The sequence below is a fragment of the Garra rufa genome, chromosome 4, assembly GCF_049309525.1.
Source record: "Garra rufa chromosome 4, GarRuf1.0, whole genome shotgun sequence".
NCBI classification, from domain to species: Eukaryota; Metazoa; Chordata; class Actinopteri; order Cypriniformes; family Cyprinidae; genus Garra; species Garra rufa.
Window position 1 is genome coordinate 2,944,674 of NC_133364.1, and position 26,012 is coordinate 2,970,685.

Consider the following 26,012-nt stretch of genomic DNA (forward strand, 5'->3'; position numbering starts at 1 on the left):
ACGTAATATGTGTGATTGGGTAATATCAATATTGATAAAAATATATCAAACATTAATAAAATAAATTAATATAAATAAAACAAATATAAAATGAAAATATTAATGTATAATGTATTTATATTCTCAATTATTTAAAATGCTTTATAGATAAAAAAATAAAATATTAATGTATAATGTGTATGTATAATATAAAAAAGGAATTAATCTTAGACTTTAAAACACAAATAAACTAATTCAATTAATACAAAAACTGTATATTAAAATTAATAAACGAACTATTTGTTCAGTTTTGTAATATATAATCATATAAAGGAATGGTTTGTATATCAATATTGATAAAAATATCAAACATTAATTAAACAAATTAATATAAATAAAACAAAAAATACAAATAATATAATGTATTTATATTCTCAATTATTTGAAAAGCTATACTGATAAAAATATCTGAAATAAGACACTAAAAACTGTATTTTAAAATTAAGAATTCATTCCTCAAATATATATATATATATATATATATATATATATATAAAAACAGTGATTTTGTAATATCAATATTGATATAAAATATATTTTTTGAATGTATAATGAATGTTTAATATAAAATAAAAAAATAAAATATACAATAAAAAATACAAACAGCAATTTAGATTTTTTTTATTTTTATTTACATTTTTAATTTTGATCATATATATTTTGAAAAATTTAGATAAGATTTCTAGAACGTTTGATTATGGGGACACTATTTTTTTATTTTTAGATGCTTTTTTTGTTTGAAAATGTGTTTTTTAAATCTTTTTATTTTCGTTTCACTTTTTTATTTTAGATGTGGCTTCTAAAACGTTTTATTTTGGTTAAGTTATTAATATTTAAATTTGAAATGTGGTTTCTAAAATTGTTTACTTTGGTTACACTATTTTTATTTTTTTCATTTTCGGTGTTTCTAAAATCTTTTCTTTTGGTTACACTTTTTTTATTTTAGATGTGGCTTCTAAAACGTTTTATTTTGGTTAAATTATTAATATTTAAAATTGTTTACTTTGGTTACACTGTTTTTATTTTTTTCATTTTCGGTGTTTCTAAAATCTTTTATTTTGGTTACATTATTTAATAATTGATTTTCATTTTATATGTGATTTCTAAAACATTTTAATATGTTTTAATTTTAGAAAGCCATCGTGTGGATCAACGACGCAACTGCCTTTAAAACACAAAGGCAAAAACACTGGTGTAAAATAATGTTTATTTAATTCTCCATTACTTGAATTGAAAGGTTTTCAGTTTTGTGCAGATCTCAGATTATTACAGAAACCCGAGTCTCCATGAACACCTGAATGTTTGCAAGAAGAACTCATAAAAACCTGTACAATCATATACAAAGATAGATTTGATCATCAATAAATAATGCCACCCCTTTCAAAGTGATGCTCAGATACCAGCATCAATCGTGTTGTCAAACATTTAGTGCTGAAAAAGGCAGGTGTGCACTCCTAGTTCTTCATGAATGAACCTCAGAGTCTCTGATCCGTCAGTTGGTGTTGATTGCATTACTGGATGAATGGCAGGCGTTAGAGGTTTGCGTAATATCGGTCTCGGCTCTCGTAATCCCTGTGAGCGAACCTGGCGTCCTTCTTGCTGTGTGGGATGCGGCCGAAGGGGGCGTGGTCATGGAAACAGCTGTCAAACACCTCGTCAACCACTCGCTCCGCCTCCTCACGGCTCACCTTGCGGACGGCGAGGATGGAGCGCAGCGCTCGACCCCGAACACACGCCTGCGGGAACAAACGCAGACATCTACATACAGTCCATCTCACAAACACAACACGCACACAAATCAACAAACCTGATGGTGCTCTTTCAGGCCGAAGTTAAATCTGGAAATCTCATTAACGAACGAACAGTCTCCGCTCAGATTGGCCGCTCGGATCTGGAGGGAACAAAACAAACAAACATTTCAGAGTGCTAGAAAACATCTCACATTATACCTTATTTTAACAGCTAGATAAAATGTTTGACCAGTTCTGGCCATTTTTACAGTGTTTCTCAATGTTGTTGTTTTTTTTGTTTTTTTTAAGTTACACAATTTTAATGTTTACAAAAACATTTTAGGTTAAATATTGTTTTTTTTTTTCATTCATTTGTTTATTTTAGATATGGTTTCTAAAACATTTTAATTTTGGTTAAATTATTTATTAATTAAGATGTGGTTTATAAAACATTTTGGATGCTTTTTTTTTAATTTTACTAATTAATTTCTAAAACATTTTATTTTAGAGGGTATGTTTTCATTTTAGAAGCTGTTTCTAAAATATTTATTTTTTTTATTTACATTTTTTTTTTTATCATATTTACTTTTTTAAAATTGTAGACCAGATTTCTAGAATGTTTCATTATTCACTTTTTTATTTTTTAGATGCATTTTAAAATGTTTTATTTTTGATGCTTTTGTTTTTGAAATGTTTTTATTTTGGTTACACTATTCTTTTTATTTTAGATGTGGTTTCTAAAACCAAATTTATATATTTTTTAAATAGTTACACTATTTTAATTGAATTTTACATTGTATATGAGGTTTTTAAAAAGTTTTAGTTATACTTTTTTAATTTCAGATGCATTTACTAAAGCATTTTATTTTGTTTTAATTTTTCTTTTGTATTGTTTTTATTATTATTATTTTTTAGACATTGTTTCCAAAACTTTTATTTTGGTTACATAGTTTTTTTTTAAATTCAGATGTGGTTTCTAAAATGTTTTATTTTGTTTACATGATTTATAAATAAGGATGTGGTTTCTAAATCATTTTGGATGTTTTTTAAATTTGATTAATTTCTAAAATGTTTTAATTTTAGAAGAGGTTTCTAAAATATTTTTTTATTTACATTTTACATTTTTTAAATTTACATTTAATTTTGATCATATATATTTTTTACATTTTATATGTGATTTCCAAAACATTTTCTAAAGCATGTTTTCATTTTAGAAAGCGGTTTCTAAAATATTTCTTTTTTTATTTACATTTTTAATTTTGATCATATATATTTTTTTAATTTTAGACAATTTCTAGAATGTTTGAGTATGGGGACAGTATAGATTGGGTATCTAAAATGGGTATCTAGATGTGGTGTCTAAAATGGTTTGCTCGAGTTTTGTTTTATTTTTATGATTTTTTTTTAATTTTAGAATGTTTGATTACTGGGACACTATTTATTTTGTGAATATGGTTTTTAAATCTTTATTTTGGTTTTATTTTAGATGCAGTTTCTAAAACCAATTTATTTGGGTTCTATATATTATATATTAATTTTAATTTTTTTAAAATGTGGCTTAAACGTATTTTTGGTTAAATTATAATTATTTTAATTTTAGATGTGCCTTGTAAAACATTTTATTTTGGATATTTTTATTTTTTCATTTTAGATGCGGTTTCTAAAAATATTTATTTGGGTTATATATGTATATTTTTTTATTTAGATGTGGCTTCTAAAACGTTTTATTTTGGTTAAATTATTATTATTATTTTAATTTTAGATGTGCTTTCTAAAACATTTTATTTTAAATACATTACTTTTTTATTTTCTAAAACCAAAAAATATAACCTAAAAATTTGGGTTATATTTTTTTTATTTATATATGGCTTCTAAAATGTTTTATTTTGGTTAAATTATTATTTTAATTTTAGATGTGCTTTCTGAAACATTTTATTTTGGATATTTATTTTATTTTAGATGCAGTTTTTAAAACCATTTATTTGTTATATTTTTTTTCATTTAGATGTGGCTTCTAAAACGTTTTATTTTGGTTAAATTATTATTATTTTAATTTTAGATGTGCTTTCTAAAACATTTTATTTTAAATACATTACTTTTTTTAATTTTCTAAAACCATTTATTTGCGTTATATATTTTTTTATTTATATATGGCTTCTAAAATGTTTTATCTTGGTTAAATTATTATTATTTAAATTTTAGATGTGCTTTCTGAAACATTTTACTTTGAACACATTACTTTTTTAATATTCTAAAACCATTTATTTGCGTTATATATTTTTTTATTTATATATGGCTTCTAAAATGTTTTATTTTGGTTAAATTATTATTATTTAAATTTTAGATGTGCTTTCTGAAACATTTTACTTTGAACACATTACTTTTTTAATATTCTAAAACCATTTATTTGGGTTATATATTTTTTTATTTATATATGGCTTCTAAAACGTTTTATTTTGGATATTTATTTTATTTTAGATGCAGTTTTTAAAACCATTTATTTGTTTTATATATATATATTTTTTTCATTTAGATGTGGCTTCTAAAACGTTTTATTTTGGTTAAATTATTATTATTTTAATTTTAGATGTGCTTTCTGAAACATTTTATTTGGAACACATTACTTTTTTAATTTTCTAAAACCATTTATTTGGGTTATATATTTTTTTTATTTAGATCTGGCTTCTAAAACGTTTTATTTTGGATATTTATTTTATTTTAGATGCAGTTTTTAAAACCATTTATTTGTTTTATATATATTTTTTTTCATTTAGATGTGGCTTCTAAAATGTTTTATTTTGGTTAAATTATTATTATTTTAATTTTAGATGTGCTTTCTGAAACATTTTATTTTGAACACATTACTTTTTTAATTTTCTAAAACCATTTATTTGGGTTATATATTTTTTTTATTTAGATCTGGCTTCTAAAACGTTTTATTTTGGATATTTATTTTATTTTAGATGCAGTTTTTAAAACCATTTATTTGTTTTATACATATTTTTTTCATTTAGATGTGGCTTCAAAAACGTTTTATTTTGATTAAATTATTATTTTAATTTTAGATGTGCTTTCTAAAACATTTTATTTTAAATACATTACTTTTTTTAATTTTCTAAAACCATCTATTTGTTTTTTTTTTTAAATTTATATATGGCTTCTAAAATATTTTATTTTGGTTAAATTATTATTATTTTAATATTAAATGTGCTTTTTAAAACATTTTATTTTAAATACATTACTTTTTTTAATTTTCTAAAACCATTTATTTGTTATATATATTTTTTTATTTAGATGTGGCTTCTAAAACGTTTTATTTTGGTTAAATTATTATTATTTTAATATTAGATGTGCTTTCTGAAACATTTTATTTTGGATATTTATTTTATTTTAGATGCAGTTTTTAAAACCATTTATTTGTTTTTATATATATTTTTTTCATTTAGATGTGGCTTCGAAAACGTTTTATTTTGGTTAAATTATTATTATTTTAATTTTAGATGTGCTTTCTAAAACATTTTATTTTGAATACATTACTTTTTTTAATTTTCAAAAAACATTTATTTGCGTTACATTTTTTTATTTATATATGGCTTCTAAAACGTTTTATTTTGGTTAAATTATTTGATAAAAAAATACATATATGTAGCTTCTTCTGCAGCGCTACTGCATTGCAACCAAACACAAGGCTGTAAAAGTGTTTTGTGTGGTTCAGTGGTTCTCGCCTCGGAACAGGCCAGATGTCTGAAGTTGCTGAACCAGTCGACTCGAGCTCTGCAGTGGTCGAAGGCGTGGATGAGTTCGTGCGTCACCACACGGTTCATGTGAGCCTGCTGATGGATGTTGTTCTGGCATAAAACAATCTGCAGCAGGACAAACCACACAGACTCAGTTCAGATGAACATCATGATGTGTTTCAGGCTCATGAAGTGGGTTTATGAGACTCACCTGAGAGGTAGCGGCATCAAAACCTCCGCTGACGGTCCCGTCACAATCCTCACAGGAGAAATGTCTGTCTTTATAAACTGTACTGAGAGGAAATCAAATAACAACAACACGTCAGCCACACGCAGCGCCGGACCAAGAGATCATGTGAAAGTGGCTCTTACCAGCCGGAGCTCTTCATGGCGGCCAGCAGGAGTTTAGCATAAGGACCTGAATGAGACACACACCAGTTCAGTCCAGTTCAAAATCTGTCATGTGTGGAAGCTTGTTACCGCCATACAACAAACATGAATAAAGGCAACTTTATATCTCACAATTCTGAGAATTGAGATTAAAAAAAAAAAAGTTTAAATTATCTTTTTTTTTTTTTTACAGAATTGCAAAATGTAAACTCAGAATTCTGAGAAAAAATTTAAAGTAAAAAATGAAAGTGAATCAAAATTTAAAATAGAAAAGATAATTGCAGTTTTTTTTTAATTTATTTTAATTATTAATCTCTAAATTGATTTAATTTTTCACTTTTCTTTTTTTCCTCAGAATTTTGAGTTCACAATTCTGTTTTTACCATAGTATAAAAATATATTTTTTTAATAAAATATTATAAAGACTAATAATAATAATAATTTAATTAAATGTAAAAAAAATATAAACTGCAATTATCTTTTCTATTTTAAATACAAAAACAGTCAATTGTGAATAATTGTGGAAAAAAAGCAAATTACCTTTTTATATTTTTATTCTATGGTAAAAAACAAAACAAAACAGAATTGTGAACTCAAAATTCTGAGAAAAAAAAGAAAAGTGAAAAATTAAATCAAAATTTAGAGATTAATAATTAAATAAAAATAAAAAATAATTAAACTGCAATTATCTTTTCTATTTTAAATTCAGTGGCAGAGACAAAAAAGTAAATTGTGAATAATTGTGAAATTAAAAAATGCAAATTACCTTTTTATACTTTTATTTTAAGGTGAAAAAAATTGAATTGTGAACTCAGAATTCTAAGAAAAAAAAGTGAAAAATTAAAAAAATGTGAATTAATAATATTAATTAAAATAAATAAAAATAATTCAAAAACTGCAATTATCTTTTCTATTTTAAATTTGGTGGCAGAGACAAAAAAGTCAATTGTGAATAATTGTGAAATAAAAAAATGCAAATTACCTTTTTATATTTTTATTCTAAGGTGAAAAAAAAAACAGAATTGTGAACTCAGAATTCTGAGAAAAAAGTAAAAAATTAAAAAAAAAATTGTGAGATTAATAATAATAATAATTAAAACAAATAAAAAAATAAAAATAATTTAAAAAACAGCAATTACCTTTTCTATTTTTAATTTAGTGGCAGAGACAAAAAAGTCCATTGTGAATAATTACCTTTTCATATATTTATTCTATGGTGAAAAAAAAAAACAAAATTGTGAATTAAAAGTAAAAAATAATAATATTATTAATAATAATAATAAAAGGAACTGGAAAACTGCAGTTACCTTTTCTATTTTTAATTTGGTGGCAGAGGCAAAAAAAGTAAATTGTGAAATTAAAAAACTGCAATTACCTTTTTATATTTTTATTCTATGATGAAAAAAAAATTGTCAACTTAGATTTCTGAGGGAAAAAAGTAAACTATTAAAGTAAATCAAACAATAATAACAATAACAATAATTAAAATAAATACAAATTTTAAAAAGCTGCAATTACCTTTTTATATTTGTATTCTATGGTGAAAAAAACGAATTGTCAACAGAATTTTGAGGGGAAAAAAAACACAGAACTGCGCGATTTAAAATGTTGAATTGTCAGATAAAAAAAAAATAATAATACATTTTTTTTATTTGGCTAAGTCGGAATTGTGATGATAATAATAATAACAACCGTTCATTTATTTTATATATTTTATTTTTTATTCGTTAGCAGAGACAAAAAAAAAAAGATAAATGAAAACTCAAAAAACGCAAAAACAAAAAAAAAAAAATCGCGAGATATAAACTCAGAACTCTGAGGGGGGAAATATAAAATAATTGTGAAATAAAAAAATCGCATTTATATTTTGTTACATTTCTTGTATTTCGTGATGGAAACAAGCTTCCACAGTAATTCTTGTGTACAGACATGACTATTGCACTCTATTGTTAGCTAAAGTCTAGAAACTCTATTTTGCAATATTGTAAATAAGTAAGCAGTGCGAGGCATGCGTGCACACAGCTGCTGTCCCCTTACTAGTGTCCATGGCGAACTGCAGCATGATTTGACACTTGTGTTTAAAGGTGAAGAGACTCTCTCCGATCGAGCCTCGCGCGTACTTGCTGCCGCTGCTGCGCTCGGGATACAAGCTGTAGCCCAACTCCTCATCCTTCTGTTTACTTTCCGCCGCTGCTTTCTGCTTTTCAGGCTGTTTGTTGTCCTGCAGCGGCTCTTTATTACTATAATCATCTTTAGCCCTATTTTGAGCCATAGCTTGGTGCTGCGCGTGTACGCAAAGGTCACGCGGGCGTCCGTGAGTCACGTGACTGAAAGCAGGCGAAGGGTGACAGAGGATTAAAGTAGTTTAATTAATAAATCGTTGAGATTTGACAGAGTGTAGGCTTTAATTTAAAATAACCGTTTATGCTGTTTTGTTTTTTAGAATAGGATTTTATGAGGGTTGTTTATTTGTAAAACAAGAGCCCTCTGACTAAACTACACAAGGAAGAGATTAGTCTTTAAAATTACATAATTCATATCCTGACAAAAGACAAGCATTATAAACACTCATAAAATGGTTAACGATAAAAAATATATATATATATTTTTAGCCTTTTTTTTCGGCGCCATAACGTGTGCGCGCAGTGCGTGTCATGTGTGTGACGTGATTCGCGCATGCGCGCAGAAGTGTTCGTGCTGTCATGGCGCTGAACACAAACTACTGATCAAAACTCTTCATCATCACTACAGGTATGATACACGCTTCTGATTCTGTTCTTTACTGCTGTTAAACTCTTGATTTAAACCCATCTGGATGAGATTCTCTAAACATGCGTTTATGAGAAGTTATTATTAACGTTAGGAGTTAAATATCCCCACATGTGTTTTAGCATGCCAGGAACACGTTTTTACAAAAATGTTTTTAAATCAAATAAATGTTAAGTTAATTATCATTGTGTATATATGTGTGGATGAGACGTTTAGCTCGGTATTTAACTTTACACAGCTCTTGATGAACCTGCTGTCAGATGATGCTGATTCTGTCGCAGATACACTGAATATTCTAGAATAAACGAATGACGTTATTTAATTTAGTATTTTGTTGTTGTTGCAAAATCGTTTTTAATCTGTAGTTATGCCACTTTGTTGTTAGTTTAACTTTTGAAGAGTTACCATGGTAACCGTAACTTCCGCCAACGTAGCGTAGTTACTACAGTTGGTGTAACTTACAGGAATAAAACCGTATTTTTCACCTATCACCTTTTTTTTTTTTTTTTTTTTTTGCATAAAATGTTGTTTAAAATCAGGAAAATTAAACAAACCCCACGGTAAAAACGTTTAGAATATAAAGAGGAGTAAAACTCTAAGTTTTGGTGTATGTAAGTGCTGCTGAGATGGAGATAAAAACTTAAAGATATGCATTTTCACCTTGTTTTTAGTAAGAAAATTTTGTATAAATTAGTGTAAATGAAATATGAACAAACCCCACAGTAAAAACCTTCAGAATATAGAGAGAAAATTTGCTTACGTGGAGATGAATAATAAAATATGTGAATTTTCATCATGTTTTTACAAATAAAATGCTGTATAAAACCAGGAAATATATATATATATATATATAAACAAACCCCTCAGCAAAAACCTCCAGAATATAGAGAGAAATAAAACTGTAAGTTTTGGTGTATGTAAGTGTTACTGAAGTGGAGGTAAAACCTAAAGATGTGCATTTTCACCATGTTTTTAAGAACAAAATTCTGTATAAATTAGTGTAAATAAAATATGAACAAACCCCAGAGTACAAACCTTCAGAATATAGAGAGGAATAAAACTTTGAAAGTTATGGTGTATGTAAGTGTTACTGAAGTGGAGATAGAAACTTAAAGATATGCATTTTCACCATGTTTTTACAAATTAAATGCTGTATAAAAACAGGAAAATTATATATATATAAACAAACCCCTTAGTAAAAACCTTCAGAATATAGAGAGGAATAAAATTGTAAGTTTTGGTGCATGTAAGTGCTGCTAATGTGGAGATAAAAACTTAAAGATATCCATTTTCACCTTGTTTAACAAGTAAAATGTTTTAAAATCGGGAAAATTTAACAAACCCCACGGTAAAAACATTTAGAATATAGAGAGGAATAAAACTGTAAGTTTTGGTGTATGTAAGTGCTGCTGAGATGGAGATAAAAACTTAAAGATATGCATTTTCACCTTGTTTTTAGTAAGAAAATGTTGTATAAACTAGTGTGAATGATATATCAACAATTTCCACAGTAGAAACCTTCAGAATATAGAGAAGAATAAAACTGTTAAGTTTTATGTGTGTAAGTGCGACCGAATTGTAAATAAAACTTAAAGATATGCATTTTCACCATGTTTTTACAAATAAAATGCTATATAAAATCAGGAAATATATATATATTAACAAACCCCTCAGCAAAAACCTCCAGAATATAGAGAGAAATAAAACTGTAAGTTTTGGTGTATATAAATGTTGCTAATGTGGAAAGAAATACTAAAAGATGTGCATTTTCACCATGTTATTACAAATAAAATACTGTATAAAATCAGGAAATTTTTATATATAAACAAACCTCACAGTAAAAACCTCCAGAATATAGAGAGGAATAAAACTGTAAGTTTTGGTGCATGTAAGTGCTGCTAACGTGGAGATAAATGCTAAAAGATGTGCATTTTCACCATGTTTTTTGGAATAAAATTCTGTATAAATCAGTGTGTATGATATATGAACAAACCCCACAGTAAAAACCCTCAGAATATAGAGAGGAATAAAACTGAAAGTTTTGGTGTATGTAAGTGTTGCTAATGTGGAGATAAATACTAAAAGATATGCATTTTCACCATGTTTTTACAAATAAAATACTTTATAAAATCAGGAAAATTATATATATAAACAAACCCCACAGTAAAAACCTTCAGAATATAAAGAGGAATAAAACCCTAAGTTTTGATGTATGTAAATGCTGTTGAAGTGGAGATAAACACTTTTAAAGATATGTGCTGGAATTAAAATCTACACGCAAATAGATAAAGTGCAATGAAATAACACTTAAATGTTTATTCAGGATGTTTTCCTTCCACTAGTTTGAAAGTGGACATGTTATGCAAGCAAAGTAGACCTTAAAACTGACCAGTGCATGAATAAACAATGGTTTTGATTGTTGTAGTTTGTAATTATTTTAAACTGGTGAAACTGTGTGTGTTGCAGGGAATCTCTGTCTGTCTGATGTTGTCTAGAAGAGCGCAGTGATGTCGGGAAATAAAGCGGTGGAGCTGCAGATACAGATGCGACAGAACGCAGAAGATCTGCAGAACTTTATGAAGGAGCTCAACAACTGGGAGGAAGAAATCAAGAAAAAAGACCAGCAGCTTCGCACCGGAAACATCAGCGAACCGCCGGTAAAACCTCAGATTTTGAGCAAACGCAATTTTAATTTAATTGTTTGCTAAAAATGCATTTTATTTTAGAAAACACTCCCGCCGGTGAGGAACAAAGAGTATAAGAAGACGAAGAAGAGGGTGAAGCGGCAGACTAACGGCGAGCAAACGGAAACACGTCGCATAAAATCCTACGATTATCAAGCCTGGGACAAATTTAATGTGGTAAAAGACTATGCATTCTGAGTCACACTCTGATGAAAATAAAGATTTCACTGATTAACGCTGTTTATTCACAGGAAAAGACTCTGGAGGCCATGGATGCTGAGGAGAGCCCGGTCCAGTCCAACGAATCTGACTCTGAAGGGCTTCAGGTGGACAGAGATCTGGCACTGACTGAGAAAGAGAAGGTCTGTTCATTTTGTTAATGTTGATGAGACGACACTGATGTTATTAATCATTCATTGCATCAACATAACCTAATAAACCAAACCCGATTTGATGTTGATGTTTCAGGGGAATGAGTTCTTCAGGGACGGCCGATACGACAGCGCCATCGAGTGTTACACCAGAGGAATGGATGCCGATCCATACAACCCCGTCCTGCCCACCAACAGAGCAGCTTGCTTCTTCAGACTGAAAAAGTACAGTACAGTCGCTTCTTCAGTCTTTTTTCAGTTGTGTCCGGATGGGTCAGTCCTAATATGAGTGTTTGTGTGCTGCAGGTTCTCTGTGGCCGAGTCTGACTGTAATTTGGCCATCGCTCTGGATGGTAAATACGTCAAAGCGTACGTCAGGAGAGCGGCCGCCCGCACAGCCCTCAACAAACACCAGGAAGCTCTTGAAGGTCTGAAGCTTTAGTCGCATCTTTATGAAGGAAATCATGAAAGTGAATGTAGATCTAATACTTCATCAGCTAGAGTTAGCTGTTTACTGAGCGAATCAACACTTTTTAATGATAATTCAAAGTGCTTTACATTTTAAAGCCTTTTTAATTACCATTATACATAAAAATTTGTTATATACTCAAACAGTCAAATGTTTGGAATAATTGCAAATTTTATAAGAAGCCTACTGCTCACCAAAGGCTGCATTTATTTGATAAAAAATACAGTAAAAACTGTTAAATATTTGTTACAACTTAAATTAACATTTTTTCTTTATGTGAATATATTGTAAAATATAATTTATCCCTGTCATTAAACTAAACGATCAGCATTATTACTTTAACTTGTTCAGTTATTTTATTTCATTAGTAAAAATACACTAAAAACGGTATGTTTGCGAAAAGTAATGTTGTGAAATATTATTGCAATTTAAAATAACTGTTTCTTTGTGAATATATTGTAAAACGTAACATATTCCTGTGATCAAAACTGAATTTTCTGCAGGTGTTACTCCAGGCTTATTTTAATTTAATTTATCTGAATTCTTTTATTTCAGCTTGTTTGAATTATTTTATTCTAATTATTATGTCATTTTATGTCATTTTTTTTGTCATTTTAGTTAAAACAGTGACACACAACCATACAAAATATACATACATTTTCTCAAAAATATTAAGCAGAAAAAATGAATGCAGCAGAAAAGACGTCTCTTAAAAAAACATTAAAATCTTAATGATTTCAAATTGACCAATAGTGTAAAAGTAAAAAATTAAATCATCATGCATTTCAACAGATGCACAAGAAATAAAAACAATAGAAATTGATTAAAAACTTTATCAAGTGATAACAAAACCCAGTTCACATCTTCTCTTTGTTTCATGCAGATTATGAAATGGTTCTCAAACTGGATCCTGGAAACTCCGAGGCCCAGACTGAGATGCAGAAGCTCCAGCAGGTCTGTTACTGATCCGGTTTGACAGACGCGTGTGCAGTGAGATCTGCCAGTGACTGATGCTTGGTTTCAGGTGTTGGAATCGAGCGGACAGACGACAGAGAAGAGCAAGAGCGACGCAGAGCCAACGGTGGACCCATTACAACAGCAGCGGCTGCAGGAACAGCAGAGGAAACAGGAAGCAGTATTGCAGAAAGACAGAGTGAGACACGTCTCTTTTTCTGTGATTTTGCCTATTGAGCCGATCTGAATGCTGACTCCCTTTCTGTACGTTTCAGGGAAATGCTTACTTTAAAGAAGGCAAGTATGAGGCAGCGGTGGAGTGTTACTCGAGAGGAATGGAGGCGGACGGGACGAACGCTCTGCTGCCCGCTAACAGAGCCATGGCGTACCTCAAACTCCAAAGGTAACACTTCTCACAAGTGCCCTCACTCTCTAGTGTATGTTTGTAGGATGTGTAAGAGTGTGTTTGTGTTTGTGCAGGTACAGCGAGGCGGAGCAGGACTGCAGCGCGGCTCTCGCTCTGGACGCCACATACGCCAAAGCCTTCGCCAGACGAGCCACAGCCAGAGCCGCTCTAGGCAAGATCAGAGAGGCCAAAGAAGGTCCGTCCTCTGGCACTTCACTCGCCTTTACAGCTCAATCATCGTTTCTGAGGACCTCACACATCTTTGTGTTTGTTTGCAGATTTTGAGCAGGTTCTGAAGCTCGAGCCGGGAAACAAACAAGCCATGAGTGAGATCGAGAAACTCTCAGCGGTACGTGTGACTGCAACATACAGTCATGAATTTGTGCTGTTTTTTGTGTCCACCTGATCTCAGGATGGTTTGGGGGCAAAAACCTACTTGCTATCAAGTTCAGGGGTGGGAATCTTCATCTGATTCTGGGAGTCACGATCTGATTCCAAAACGATTCTTGATCTACATTATTTCCCCAATTAATTCTTCTGCTGTGCAAATACATCTTTTAACAAAATGTAAAATTGCAGTTTCTATGCTTTATGTTTATAGATGGAATCTCTGTATGTCAGTACTGCCTTCTTAAAAGTAGGGCTGTGAGTCTTCACTGGTTTCGTGATTCAATTTAATTACATTCACAACTAAAATATCACCATGCGTCATATTCTCGGTTTTCAATATCACTGCACATGGCTACAGTTTCATATGCATTTTATATCATTTATTTCTAATTTTTAATTATACAAGCAGGCTATTTTATAAAACAATTACTTATTTAAAATAAGTCTTCATTAAGTATCTGAAAGTTTACAGACAATAGTTATTGGTTTTTCTTTTTTTCCTCAGCATTATTGCCGTTTAATAATTGCTTTTAATAATTGCTTTAACAGGCTGCATTCAAACTAATGCACAGATCTATTTACATACACTACCTTGTAATAGTCTTTAAAGAAGTCTCTTCTGCTCATCAAGGCTGCATTTATTTGATTAAAAATACAGGAAAAAACAGTAATATTGCAAAATGTTTTTACAATATAAAATAATGTTTTTTATTTTAATATACTTTAAAATAGAATTTATTCCTGTGATGAAAAGCTGATTTTTTTATCAGTCTTAAATGTCACATGATCCTTCAGAAATCATTCTAACATGCTGATTTATTATTAGAATGATCAGTGTTAGAAACAGTTGTGCTGCCAAATATTTTTTTGGAACCTGTGATACTTTTTTTTTTTTTTGTTTGTTTCTTCGATTAATTAAAAGTTAAAAATAACAGCCTTTCTTCTTCTGGTTTTATATTGTAAAAACATTTAGCAATATTACTGTTTTGTATTTTTAATCAAATAAATGCAGCCTTGATGAGCAGAAGAGACTTCTTTAAAGACTATTACAAGTCTTACTGACCCCAAACTTTTGAACGGTAGTGTATATTAGACGTTTTGTCCTGCTCTGAAAACATAAATGACTGTGTGTGCATCACTTTTGTATAAAAGCATTCACAAATGCAAGTGCATTTAACCGCAGCCACAGTCTAGCTTTAGGATGAACAAACACAAAGTGCATGTGAAATTCTGTCAGTGCATCTAATAGTACTGCATTTCAAATGGCATAAATGAAAGCCTATCTAAAGTAAAACACGGCGGATGGAAGCACACACTGTCAAGCAATGCACACGTGTCTCGCAGTGCAAATTCTGCCATATGCAGGGAAAAAAACAATCAATCTGATGCATTGGAGAATTGATCTGATCGGGACACCTGTATATCTGTTATTCAGGAGATGAGCACCAGCGGTCTTCTAGCTCCGGAGGAGAACAAACAGAGGAGAACCGTCCAGCCCATCAACAAACCTGAACATCTCAGATCCACCGTAAGTCCTAACGAGAGTTGAAGGTTGTTTTAGCTTATGTTGAGCATCAGTGGCATCATGTGTGTTTGTGTTGTTTTAGAAACCCTTGAGGAGGATTGACATACAGGAAGTGGGTGGAGAGATCACACCGTCAACATCTGCTGTCACGTCTTCACCACATCCCAAGATCCAGAAGATTGAGGAGATCTCAGACACTCCTGTGTCCAGGTTAGATGATGTGATCGAATCATAACGATCTCCCGGTCCTGGAAGGAGTGTCTGAGGTGTTCAATGTTTTGTGTTTCAGGGCTCCTGAAGATTCGTCTGCAGATGTTGAATGGATTCCTCCTCCACCCAGCAACAGCTTTCAGCTGGAGGCCGACCTCAGGAAGATCAGCCGTCAGCCACAATCCACTTACACATATCTGAAGGTAGCATGAGTTCTGCTCAGAGTCTCCATGTGTCCTCTATCTGTGCTTCTCATATGCTTCAATATTTATTATTTCAGCAAATCAGTCCAGATGCTTATCCGAAGATCTTTCAGAACTCTCTGGAACCTGATGTTCTCAACCTCATCCTCAAGACCTTCCACAGCTGCTTTCAGTGAGTATGATAACTGTAACAATAACTATGAAAGTTACTGTAACTGTAACTGTAACTAACAGAAATGTTATTCTTAACTAAATTAAAAAAATTTAAATTAAAAAATTATTTAATGCTTTTTTATGAAGTAAAGTAAAATATAAATCTTTTATGAAAATTAGAAATGTTACTTTTGAAATAAATATAAGCTGAAGTGGAAATAAAAAAAAATACACTTAAATCAAATTATTTTTTTTATAAATAATAAAAATGACAAAAGGCCACAGCAAAATTACTAAAACTTAAAATTAAATCAAATGAAAACATAAACTGTAAAGCTAACTCTAAAGAGTATACCATTAGTATTAAACAACACTCTAACTATGACCACTCTAATTATAATGAAAACTGTAACTGTGTTATTGATAACTAAAAAATCTAAAAATAATTTTCCATTAAGTGAAATAAAATTAAATTAAATATTACATGATATCAAATATCAACAAAAATGATAAGTAGCTGAAATATGGTTTAAACTAAAATAAAATAGATAAAAAACCTAATAACAATGACAAAGGCCATAACTAAATTACCAATTATTTAATCATTTAAAGATGAAAGCTAATTCTAAAAATTAATGAATACTTTATAAACAATAGTAAAATAACACTAAAATATAACAATAACTATGGGAACTATAATGATAACTATATTATTGATAGCTATAATGTAACTAAAACAATAACTTTAACAGTAACTGACGATTTAACTGTAGCAATAACTATAATAGTAACTGTAACAAACTGCTGCAATTTGTCATCTGCCACTTATGCTTTGACTCTGATTGATTGTGTGCGATTTCAGACACGAAGATGCGTCTCTTCTGCTGGCCGTCCTGAGAAAACTGGCGAGCGTGAGGAGATTCGACATGGCCGTCATGTTCATGTCATCTGCCGAGAAGAAAAGTACAAACACTATTACACACAAACGCTGAATGAACACTGTGCACACAGCGGCGAATAAACACAAACTCTTCTTTCTCTTAGTCTTACAGGAGCTGTTCGACTGGATTGACAGCACCGGTCTGGGAGACGCTTCTGTTACAGACTTACAGAAGAAATACGGCCTTTGACCCCGACGGAAATCTGATTTACAATCACTAGAGCTGAGCCGTCAGTTTCACCAAACCAACAGGAAAACAGCTGACGTCTCAATGTGAATGAATCAGATGCTCTGATACCTCAGAATGGACGCTTGGTGCCTTTCAACAGGTTTATTTGGTTCCTGCATGTGTTTGGAGTGGGTCGCCAGTGCAGATGAGCAGAACTGTATATGATATTATTATATGAGTCCATCTAAAACACTTACTGTTGGTTCACGTGTCTGTGTTTTTCTTCAGAATCGCTTCTCTAGTTCTGAATGTTGCAGTATTAAAGTCAACGTGAAATCTAAACTGATTTCTGATTCATTCCTGCTCATATTGTGAATGATGTACAAGTGTACAAATAAAATTGAATTGCCTACTCAGACTGAATTCTAAAATCACAATCATAAGCTCTTTGCAAAGCTGTACATTACATCTTTTCTTGGTCAAAAGTGACCAAAGCCTTAAAAAGTAACTTTTTTTTTTTTCTCTTAAGGAAAATCAATGAAATACATTTGTTCAATAATGTTTTGTGATTATTATTTAGATTTTTGAGGAGTTTATATGATACTTTGCAATATTTATACAATTTTAATTAACACTTTTTACCCACTAGAATTAATATATATTTTTTAGTATTTAATTACTTATTTATTGTTTTTCAATAAATGCAACATTTCACATTAAACATACAATTTTTCGGTCAAAAATGACCGAAGAGGCCCAGAGGGTTAATACTAAATATTTTGTACCCAACAATGAATGAAGTATCTACACTACAATGTGTATTTCTCCTCCGCTCCACTAGGAGCACAAGCGGGTTTAGCTGCGTGATTAACAACCGCACACCTGTTAGAGATCAGCGAAACACACAAGAAGCGGCACGAACACGTGCGCAAAGAGAAGTTTTCTTTGAATGTGGTAAGTCAACCTTTTTCGTCGATAAAACATTTTATGTTTAAGTAACTTTTAGCATGTCCTTAATTTTGCATCTCATTGTTATTTTGCGCTGTTTGATGTTGCGAGCTGATATTTGTGTGTTTTCCTAATAATAAACGCTGGTTTGTTGTGCAAGTACAATTACGAAAATTAGCCATGGTTTTACTACAAACAAAACCAAAAACGATGGTGATTGTTATTGTAAACCATGGTATTTGTAATACTAATACAAGGGTAATTAAGCCGACAAAAAAAGCCTTGAATATTGTACGCTTTTATTAGAAATTTCATGTAACGTTAGCTAATAAATGAGGAATTGCACATCCACAGTAAATGACTTAGGCCTACATATGCTAGTAAAATAAGGTAGATATCTGTCATTCTTGTTTTGTAAGCACTCTCTCACCTAAAATTGATTAATTTCAGCATGTGTACATTTTAATTGCGATTTATTTGTACATTAAGCTACAACAATTTTACTGCATTTTGCATTATTATTATTATTATTATTAATTGAGAATCATTTCACCACACATCAATCTGTTTAACATTCATCTTATATGTCTGTCTGAGACTTGTGGTTTCTTACAGGAAGAACTTGTTGGTGAATTGTGAGCTGTTTTTGAGTGTCTGCTTTCTGTCTGTAGGGTATTTCTGGTTCAGAGCTGCTGGATTTCATGAGGAGGTGACAGGGAAGCAACTGCTGGATCCTCGTTGACCTTTGACTCTTTTCTGGACTCAGTAAAGCTCACAGTTTGCTGCTGTAATGCACCTTTGAGCTCTTGGACCCGTCTGATTATACCAGCTCGGACCCAATCTCTGGGTAAATGTTTTGACGGGCCGTTTGTTTTAAACAAATGCCTTGCATTAGAGAAAGATCACTGTGATTTGTGTGTAAAGTGTTTGCATAATAAAAGGTTAAATGTGATATTTGTGTGCAGTTCATGATTTTCAGAGATCCTCTGATCTCAGTTCTCCAATTACTTACTATTACTTCTAATCAGCTGTTGAGTCTTTTAAAGTAAGGTTTGTGTGCATCTGACAAATTTAGATTTGTCTTTGGATAAGCTGTGGTTGATTTTTAGTTTGTAGTTTTATCAGCAAAGCGTGCATCTGAATGGCAGTAATGTGACGCAGTAATATTGTCAGTGATTCGGCCATGAGTTTTGATTCATTGTTCATCTCTGTGTGAGCAAATGTCTGATGTACCTTCAAATGGGCCAAACATACCCTTCTCCATGTGCAGGTGTCAGTCTGTAGAGGGATGGGACTGGAGCCTGATGAATCCTGAATCCGATCCTGGTGGAGCATTTTGCAGGTAAAATAAGCTGCTGTGTGGGTGGAGCCTAAAGTGGATGGGCTGTTACTAATTAATAATAATAATATATTAAAAAAAAAAAAAAGATTTTGTACTTAGCCTGTGTCTGGAATTTTTATAAGTCGAAACTTAAAAATTGGACTTGTGCTGTATAACCGCTGCTCGATGTTGTCTGGGAAGACCCAGGGGGAGCGTCTGGATCTTTACTCCCCCTTCGTCTGTAACCTTCTGTCGTGTCAGGTCGTGCTCTGATCCGCTTTGCAGCTTGTCACAGCGCACTACCGGACGACCGCCACGCAACCGTGCTTCGGTAACCAGTCTGGGGCTTGAACCCCGGTACCTCCCGTGCAGGGAGTACGCGCCCAGTCCACTGAGCCACTGGCACTTCCACACTTACTCTTGTGTTTTTGGTAATTTTGACTTTTTTTTTCTCTCTAAAGACTAGTGAAATGAAACATTTTCCCATCCCAATAGGGGATTTGAACCTGGGACTCCCAGATCATGGACTGACTCTCTGACCACTGAGCCACTGGCACTTCCACACTTACTCTTGTGTTTTTGGTAATTTTGACTTTGTTTTTTTTGTCTAAAGACTAGTGAAATTAAACAGTTTGCCATCCAAACAGGGGATTCAAACCTATGACTTCCAGGTCATGGACTGACTCTCTGACCACTGGGCCACAGGTGCTTCCACATTTGTTAACCTTTTTTTTGAACTTTTGATTTTTTTTTTTTTCACTGAAGTCTAGTGAAATTAAAGATATTTCTATCCCAATTAGGGATTCGAACCTGGGATTCCTAAGTTGTGGACTGACTCTCTGACCACTGGGCCATAGGATACTCCACATTTCTTTTTCTTTTTGTTTACTTATGTCTTTTTTCTCTAAATACTATTGAAATAAATATTTTACTCTCCCAATCAGGGATTTGAACCCAGGACTCTGAGGTTGTGTTCTGACTCTCTGACCACTGGGCCACAGGATCCTTCATGTTTGTTAATCTTTTTTTTAACTTTTGTTTTTTTTTTCCTCTAAAGACTAGTGAAACTAAATATTTTCCACTTTAATGCAGGACTTGAACCTGTATTTTCCAGGTCATGGAGTGACTCTCTAACCGCTGGGCCACCTGCTCTCTTCTTTTCTTTTGGAACTTTTGCCTTTATTTTCTCTAAAGACTAGTGAAATTAAACATATTTCCATCCCAATTGGGGATTTGAACCTTGGACTCCCAGGTTACAGACTGATTCTCTGACCACTGGGCCACAGGCTCTCTTACTCCTTTCTCTTTTTTTTTTAATTTTGACTTTTTTTTTTCTCTTAAGACTAGTAAAATTATTATTCTTTTCATCCCAATAGTGGATTTGAACCTAGGACTCCCCGATTAACTCACAAAGGTTTATCTCCTGAGCCACTGAGTCTGTGGAGCAGATGAGTGTTTTGAACAGGGTTAACTGAGAGATTTGTGTTAAATGTTGGTTAAATTCATCAAATGTGGGATTTGAACCTGGACGTTGATGTTTGAGGCTGAAATCTTTAACCACTGAGCCACAGCGATTGTGATGTTGCTCTGTTTTTGTTTTTAGGGTAATTTAGATGTTAAAGTAGGTTTCGACTAATTAAATGATGGTGATTGTGGGATTTGAATATATGTGTTTGTTGCAGCTTCATAATGCAAAGTCATGTATTTAACCGCTGCACCAGTAGGCCTCATGTAAACTGTGTCTACTTTGTAGTTTACACCTCAATAAAAGAGTAAACAATTATCCTCTTAAACAGAGAATTTGATGGACTCAGAGTTGTGTTTGGTCTTTTATATTCATTATTATCAGTTTTAAAAAGACTTTAGACTTTCTTTAATAATCAAATGTTTATAGTTGTCACCATCATTGTGTGAAAAAGACCAATTACTAGTCACTGATAGTCAACTGGCATTGCAAGTATTTTTATTTTATTAAATTAATAATATTTTAATTAAGTTTTATTATCTGACTAAACAAAAACAATTCTTTATGAAATTCTAGATTAAATGTTTGCTGCTGAATTTACTAAGATATAATTTTTTATTAAAAAAGGCAGTTATTGCACCCCTTGGTAGCAATTTTTGTAAAACCACAAAACTTATAATCAAGTTGAGTAACTTAAATGCACTATGCTTCTCCAAGAGGGTGAGATCAGAAGAACATACCCATAATGCATTGCAATATGAACAGCCAATCAGACCTAATTACTAATTAAGTTAGTTCTCTATGTTTTTGTCTTTTTTCTGCACAAAAAAAATAAATATCAAGCTATCTGGAGGGAAAAAAATTAAAAACCTATAACATACGCCCTCCTGTGGTGCTTTTGTGAATTACACAGCTACAAGTTGACTCTAACGATCTTAAATTTCTGCTATACTTCTGCAAGATGGTGAGAGTAAAAGAGCATATGACACATTGCACTATGAACAGCCAATCAGAACTATGTATATCCTATCATCTGTTAAACATAAATAAATAGATGATAAAAAATGTATTATCAACTTAATTAAAGAAACTTAAATGCGTTGCGCCCTCCAGTGGTGATTTTTGTGAATTACAGAAAAATTGCAAAGCTGCAAATTGAGTCTATTTAAATGGATTACAGCGCTGTAATTCACAAAAATCACCACAGGAGGGCGCAACGTACTTAAGTTTCTTTAATTAAGTTCATAATACATGGAACCCACTTAATTAGACTCAAATTTCAGTGCTGTAATTCACAAAAATCACCACTGGAGGGCGCAACGTACTTAAGTTTCTTTAATTAAGTTCATAATACATGGAACCCACTTAATTAGACTCAAATTTCAGTGCTGTAATTCACAAAAATCACCACAAGAGGGTACAACGCATTTAATTAAACTCAATTTGCAGTGCTGTAATTTATTAAAATCACCACAGGAGGGTGTAACCCATTTAAATTTCATTAATTTAAGTTAAGTTTTATTAAGTTTCATTAATCATATTGGCCCGGTTTCCCAGACAGGGCTTAGACTAAGCCAGGATTAGACCATAGTTCAATTAGGACATTTAAGTAATTTTTATAAACATGCTTAGAAAAAAACATTACTTGTGTGCATCTTGAGACAAAACAAAGGCACTGATATATTTTAAAATCAATCAGTGCAATTTTATTTCAGTTGAAACAACTCAGACTTACATTTTAGTCTAGGACTAGGCTTAAGCCTTGTCTGCGAAACCGGGCCTATATGTTTATTTTTAACATATAGTACATAGTTCTGATTGGCTGTTCATAGTGCAATGTGTCATATGCTCTTTTACTCTCACCATCTTGCAGAAGTATAGCAGAAATTTAAGATCGTTAGAGTCAACTTATAGCTGTGTAATTCACAAAAGCACCACAGGAGGGCGTTTTAGGTTTTAATTTTTTTTTCCCCCCAGATAGTTTGATGTTTATTTATTTTTTTCTGCAAAAAAAAAAAAAAAAAGACAAAAACATAGAGAACTAACTTAATTAGTAATTAGGTCTGATTAGCTGTTCATATTGCAATGCATTATGGGTATGTTCTTCTGATCTCACCCTCTTGGAGAAGCATAGTGCATTTAAGTTACTCAACTTGATTATAAGTTTTGTGGCTTTACAAAAATTGCTACCAAGGGGTGCAATAACTGCCTTTTTTAATAAAATTTTTTTATCTTAGTAAATTCAGCAACAAACATTTAATCTAAAAGGTCATAAAGAATTGTTTTTGTTTAGTCAGATAATAAAACTTAATCAAATATTATTCATTTAATAAAATAAGAATACTTGCAATGCCAGTTGACTATCAGTGACTAGTAATTGGTCTTTTTCACACAATGATGGTGACAACTATAAACATTTGATTATTAAAGAAAGTCTAAAGTCTTTTTAAAACTGATAATAATGAATATAAAAGACCAAACACAACTCTGAGTCCATCAAATTCTCTGTTTAAGAGGATAATTGTTTACTCTTTTATTGAGGTGTAAACTACAAAGTAGACACAGTTTACATGAGGCCTACTGGTGCAGCGGCTAAATACATGACTTTGCATTATGAAGCTGCAACAAACACATATATTCAAATCCCACAATCACCATCATTTAATTAGTCGAAACCTACTTTAACATCTAAATTACCCTAAAAACAAAAACAGAGCAACATCACTATCTCTGTGGCTCAGTGGTTAAAGATTTCAGCCTCAAACATCAACGTCCAGGTTCAAATCCCACATTTGATGAATTTAACCAACATTTAACACAAATCTCTCAGTTAACCCTGTTCAAAACACTCATCAGCTCCACAGACTCAGTGGCTCAGGAGATAAACCTTTGTGAGTTAATCGGGGAGTCCTAGGTTCAAATCCACTATTGGGATGAAAAAAATAATAATTTTACTAGTCTTAAGAGAAAAAAAAGTCAAAATTAAAAAAAAAAGAGAAAGGAGTAAGAGAGCCTGTGGCCCAGCGGTCAGAGAATCGGTCTGTAACCTGGGAGTCCTAGGTTCAAATCCCCAATTGGGATGGAAATATATGTTTAATTTCACTAGTCTTTAGAGAAAATAAAGGCAAAAGTTCCAAAAGAAAAGAAGAGAGCAGGTGGCCCAGCGGTTAGAGAGTCACTCCATGACCTGGAAAATACAGGTTCAAGTCCTGCATTAAAGTGGAAAATATTTAGTTTCACTAGTCTTTAGAGGAAAAAAAAAAAAAGGTTAATAAACATGAAGGATCCTGTGGCCCAGTGGTCAGAGAGTCAGTCCGCAACTTAGGAATCCCAGGTTCGAATCCCTAATTGGGATGGAAATATCTTTAATTTCACTAGACTTCAGAGAAAAAAAAAATCAAAAGTTCAAAAAAAAAGATTAACAAACGTGGAAGCACCTGTGGCCCAGCGGTCAGAGAGTCAGTCCATGACCTGGAAGTCACAGGTTCGAATCCCCTGTTTGGATGGCAAAATGTTTAATTTCACTAGTCTTTAGACAAAAAAACAAAGTCAAAATTACCAAAAACACAAGAGTAAGTGTGGAAGTGCCAGTGGCTCAGTGGACTGGGCGCGTACTCCCTGCACGGGAGGTACCGGGGTTCAAGCCCCAGACTGGTTACCGAAGCACGGTTGCGTGGCGGTCGTCCGGTAGTGCGCTGTGACAAGCTGCAAAGCGGATCAGAGCACGACCTGACACGACAGAAGGTTACAGACGAAGGGGGAGTAAAGATCCAGACGCTCCCCCTGGGGCTTCCCAGACAACATCGAGCAGCGGTTATACAGCACAAGTCCAATTTTTAAGTTTCGACTTATAAAAATTCCAGACACAGGCTAAGTACAAAATAATTTTTTTTTTTTTTTTTTAATTAATTAGTAACAGCCCATCCACTTTAGGCTCCACCCACACAGCTGCTTATTTTACCTGCAAAATGCTCCACCAGGATCGGATTCATCAGGCTCCAGTCCCATCCCTCTACAGACTGACACCTGCACATGGAGAAGGGTGTGTTTGGCCCATTTGAAGGTATATCAGACATTTGCTCACACAGAGATGAACAATGGCTCAAAACTCATGGCCGAATCACTGACAAATGAAGTCACAATATTACTGCATCACATTACTGCCATTCAGATGCACGCTTTGCTGATAAAACTACAAACTAAAAATCAACCACAGCTTATCCAAGGACAAATCTAAATTTATCAGATGCACACAAACCTTACTTTAAAAGACTAAACAGCTGATTAGAAGTAATAGTAAGTATTTGGAGAACTGAGATCAGAGGATCTCTGAAAATCATGAACTGCACACAAATATCACATTTAACCTTTTATTTATGCAAACACTTTACACACAAATCACAGTGATCTTTCTCTAATGCAATCCAGAAAAGAGTCAAAGGTCAACGAGGATCCAGCAGTTGCTTCCCTGTCACCTCCTCATGAAATCCAGCAGCTCTGAACCAGAAACACCCTACAGACAGAAAGCAGAAACTCAAAAACAGCTCACAATTCACCAACAAGTTCTTCCTGTAAGACACCACAAGTCTCAGACAGACATATAAGATGAATGTTAAACAGATTGATGTGTGGTGAATTAATTCGCAATTAATAATGCAAAATGCAGTAAAAATGTTGTAGCTTAAATGTACAAATAAATCACAATTAAAATGTACACATGCTGAAATTAATCAAATTTTAGGTGAAAGAGTGCTTACAGAACAAGAATGACAGATATCTACCTTATTTTACTAGCATATGTAGGCCTAAGTCATTTACTGTGGATGTGCAATTCCTCATTTATTAGCTAACGTTACATGAAATTTCTAATAAAAGCGTACAATATTCAAGGCTTTTTTTTGTCGACTTAATTACCCTTGTATTAGTACTACAAATACCATGGTTTACAATAACAATCACCATCGTTTTTGGTTTTGTTTGTAGTAAAACCATGCCTGATTTTCGTAATTGTACTTGCACAACAAACCAGCGTTTATTATTAGGAAAACACACAAATATCCGCTCGCAACATCAAACAGCGCAAAATAACAATGAGATGCGAAATTAAGCACATGCTAAAAGTGACTTAAACATAAAATG

General features: G+C 32.2%; 2 protein-coding genes across 2 annotated transcripts; one reads left to right on the forward strand and one right to left on the reverse strand.

Annotated features, from left to right (window-relative positions):
* Window positions 1–1,229: 1,229 nt before the first annotated feature.
* atp23 (ATP23 metallopeptidase and ATP synthase assembly factor homolog) lies at window positions 1,230–8,189 on the reverse strand. Its single transcript, XM_073838541.1, has 6 exons — window positions 7,934–8,189; window positions 5,879–5,924; window positions 5,718–5,799; window positions 5,495–5,632; window positions 1,847–1,930; window positions 1,230–1,775 (listed from the first exon to the last, which is right to left on the reverse strand). The coding sequence occupies exons 1-6, from the start codon at window positions 8,166–8,168 to the stop codon at window positions 1,572–1,574; spliced, it is 789 nt and encodes a 262-aa protein (XP_073694642.1). The 5' UTR covers window positions 8,169–8,189; the 3' UTR covers window positions 1,230–1,571.
* A 376-nt stretch (window positions 8,190–8,565) lies between these two features.
* Window positions 8,566–17,477, forward strand: rpap3 (RNA polymerase II associated protein 3). The gene is made up of 17 exons (XM_073838379.1): window positions 8,566–8,647; window positions 11,132–11,322; window positions 11,392–11,526; window positions 11,601–11,711; window positions 11,818–11,945; window positions 12,027–12,148; window positions 13,073–13,143; window positions 13,214–13,342; window positions 13,419–13,546; window positions 13,624–13,745; window positions 13,828–13,898; window positions 15,375–15,467; window positions 15,547–15,674; window positions 15,754–15,877; window positions 15,955–16,049; window positions 16,893–16,993; window positions 17,075–17,477. The coding sequence occupies exons 2-17, from the start codon at window positions 11,173–11,175 to the stop codon at window positions 17,158–17,160; spliced, it is 1,794 nt and encodes a 597-aa protein (XP_073694480.1). The 5' UTR covers window positions 8,566–8,647; window positions 11,132–11,172; the 3' UTR covers window positions 17,161–17,477.
* Window positions 17,478–26,012: the final 8,535 nt, after the last annotated feature.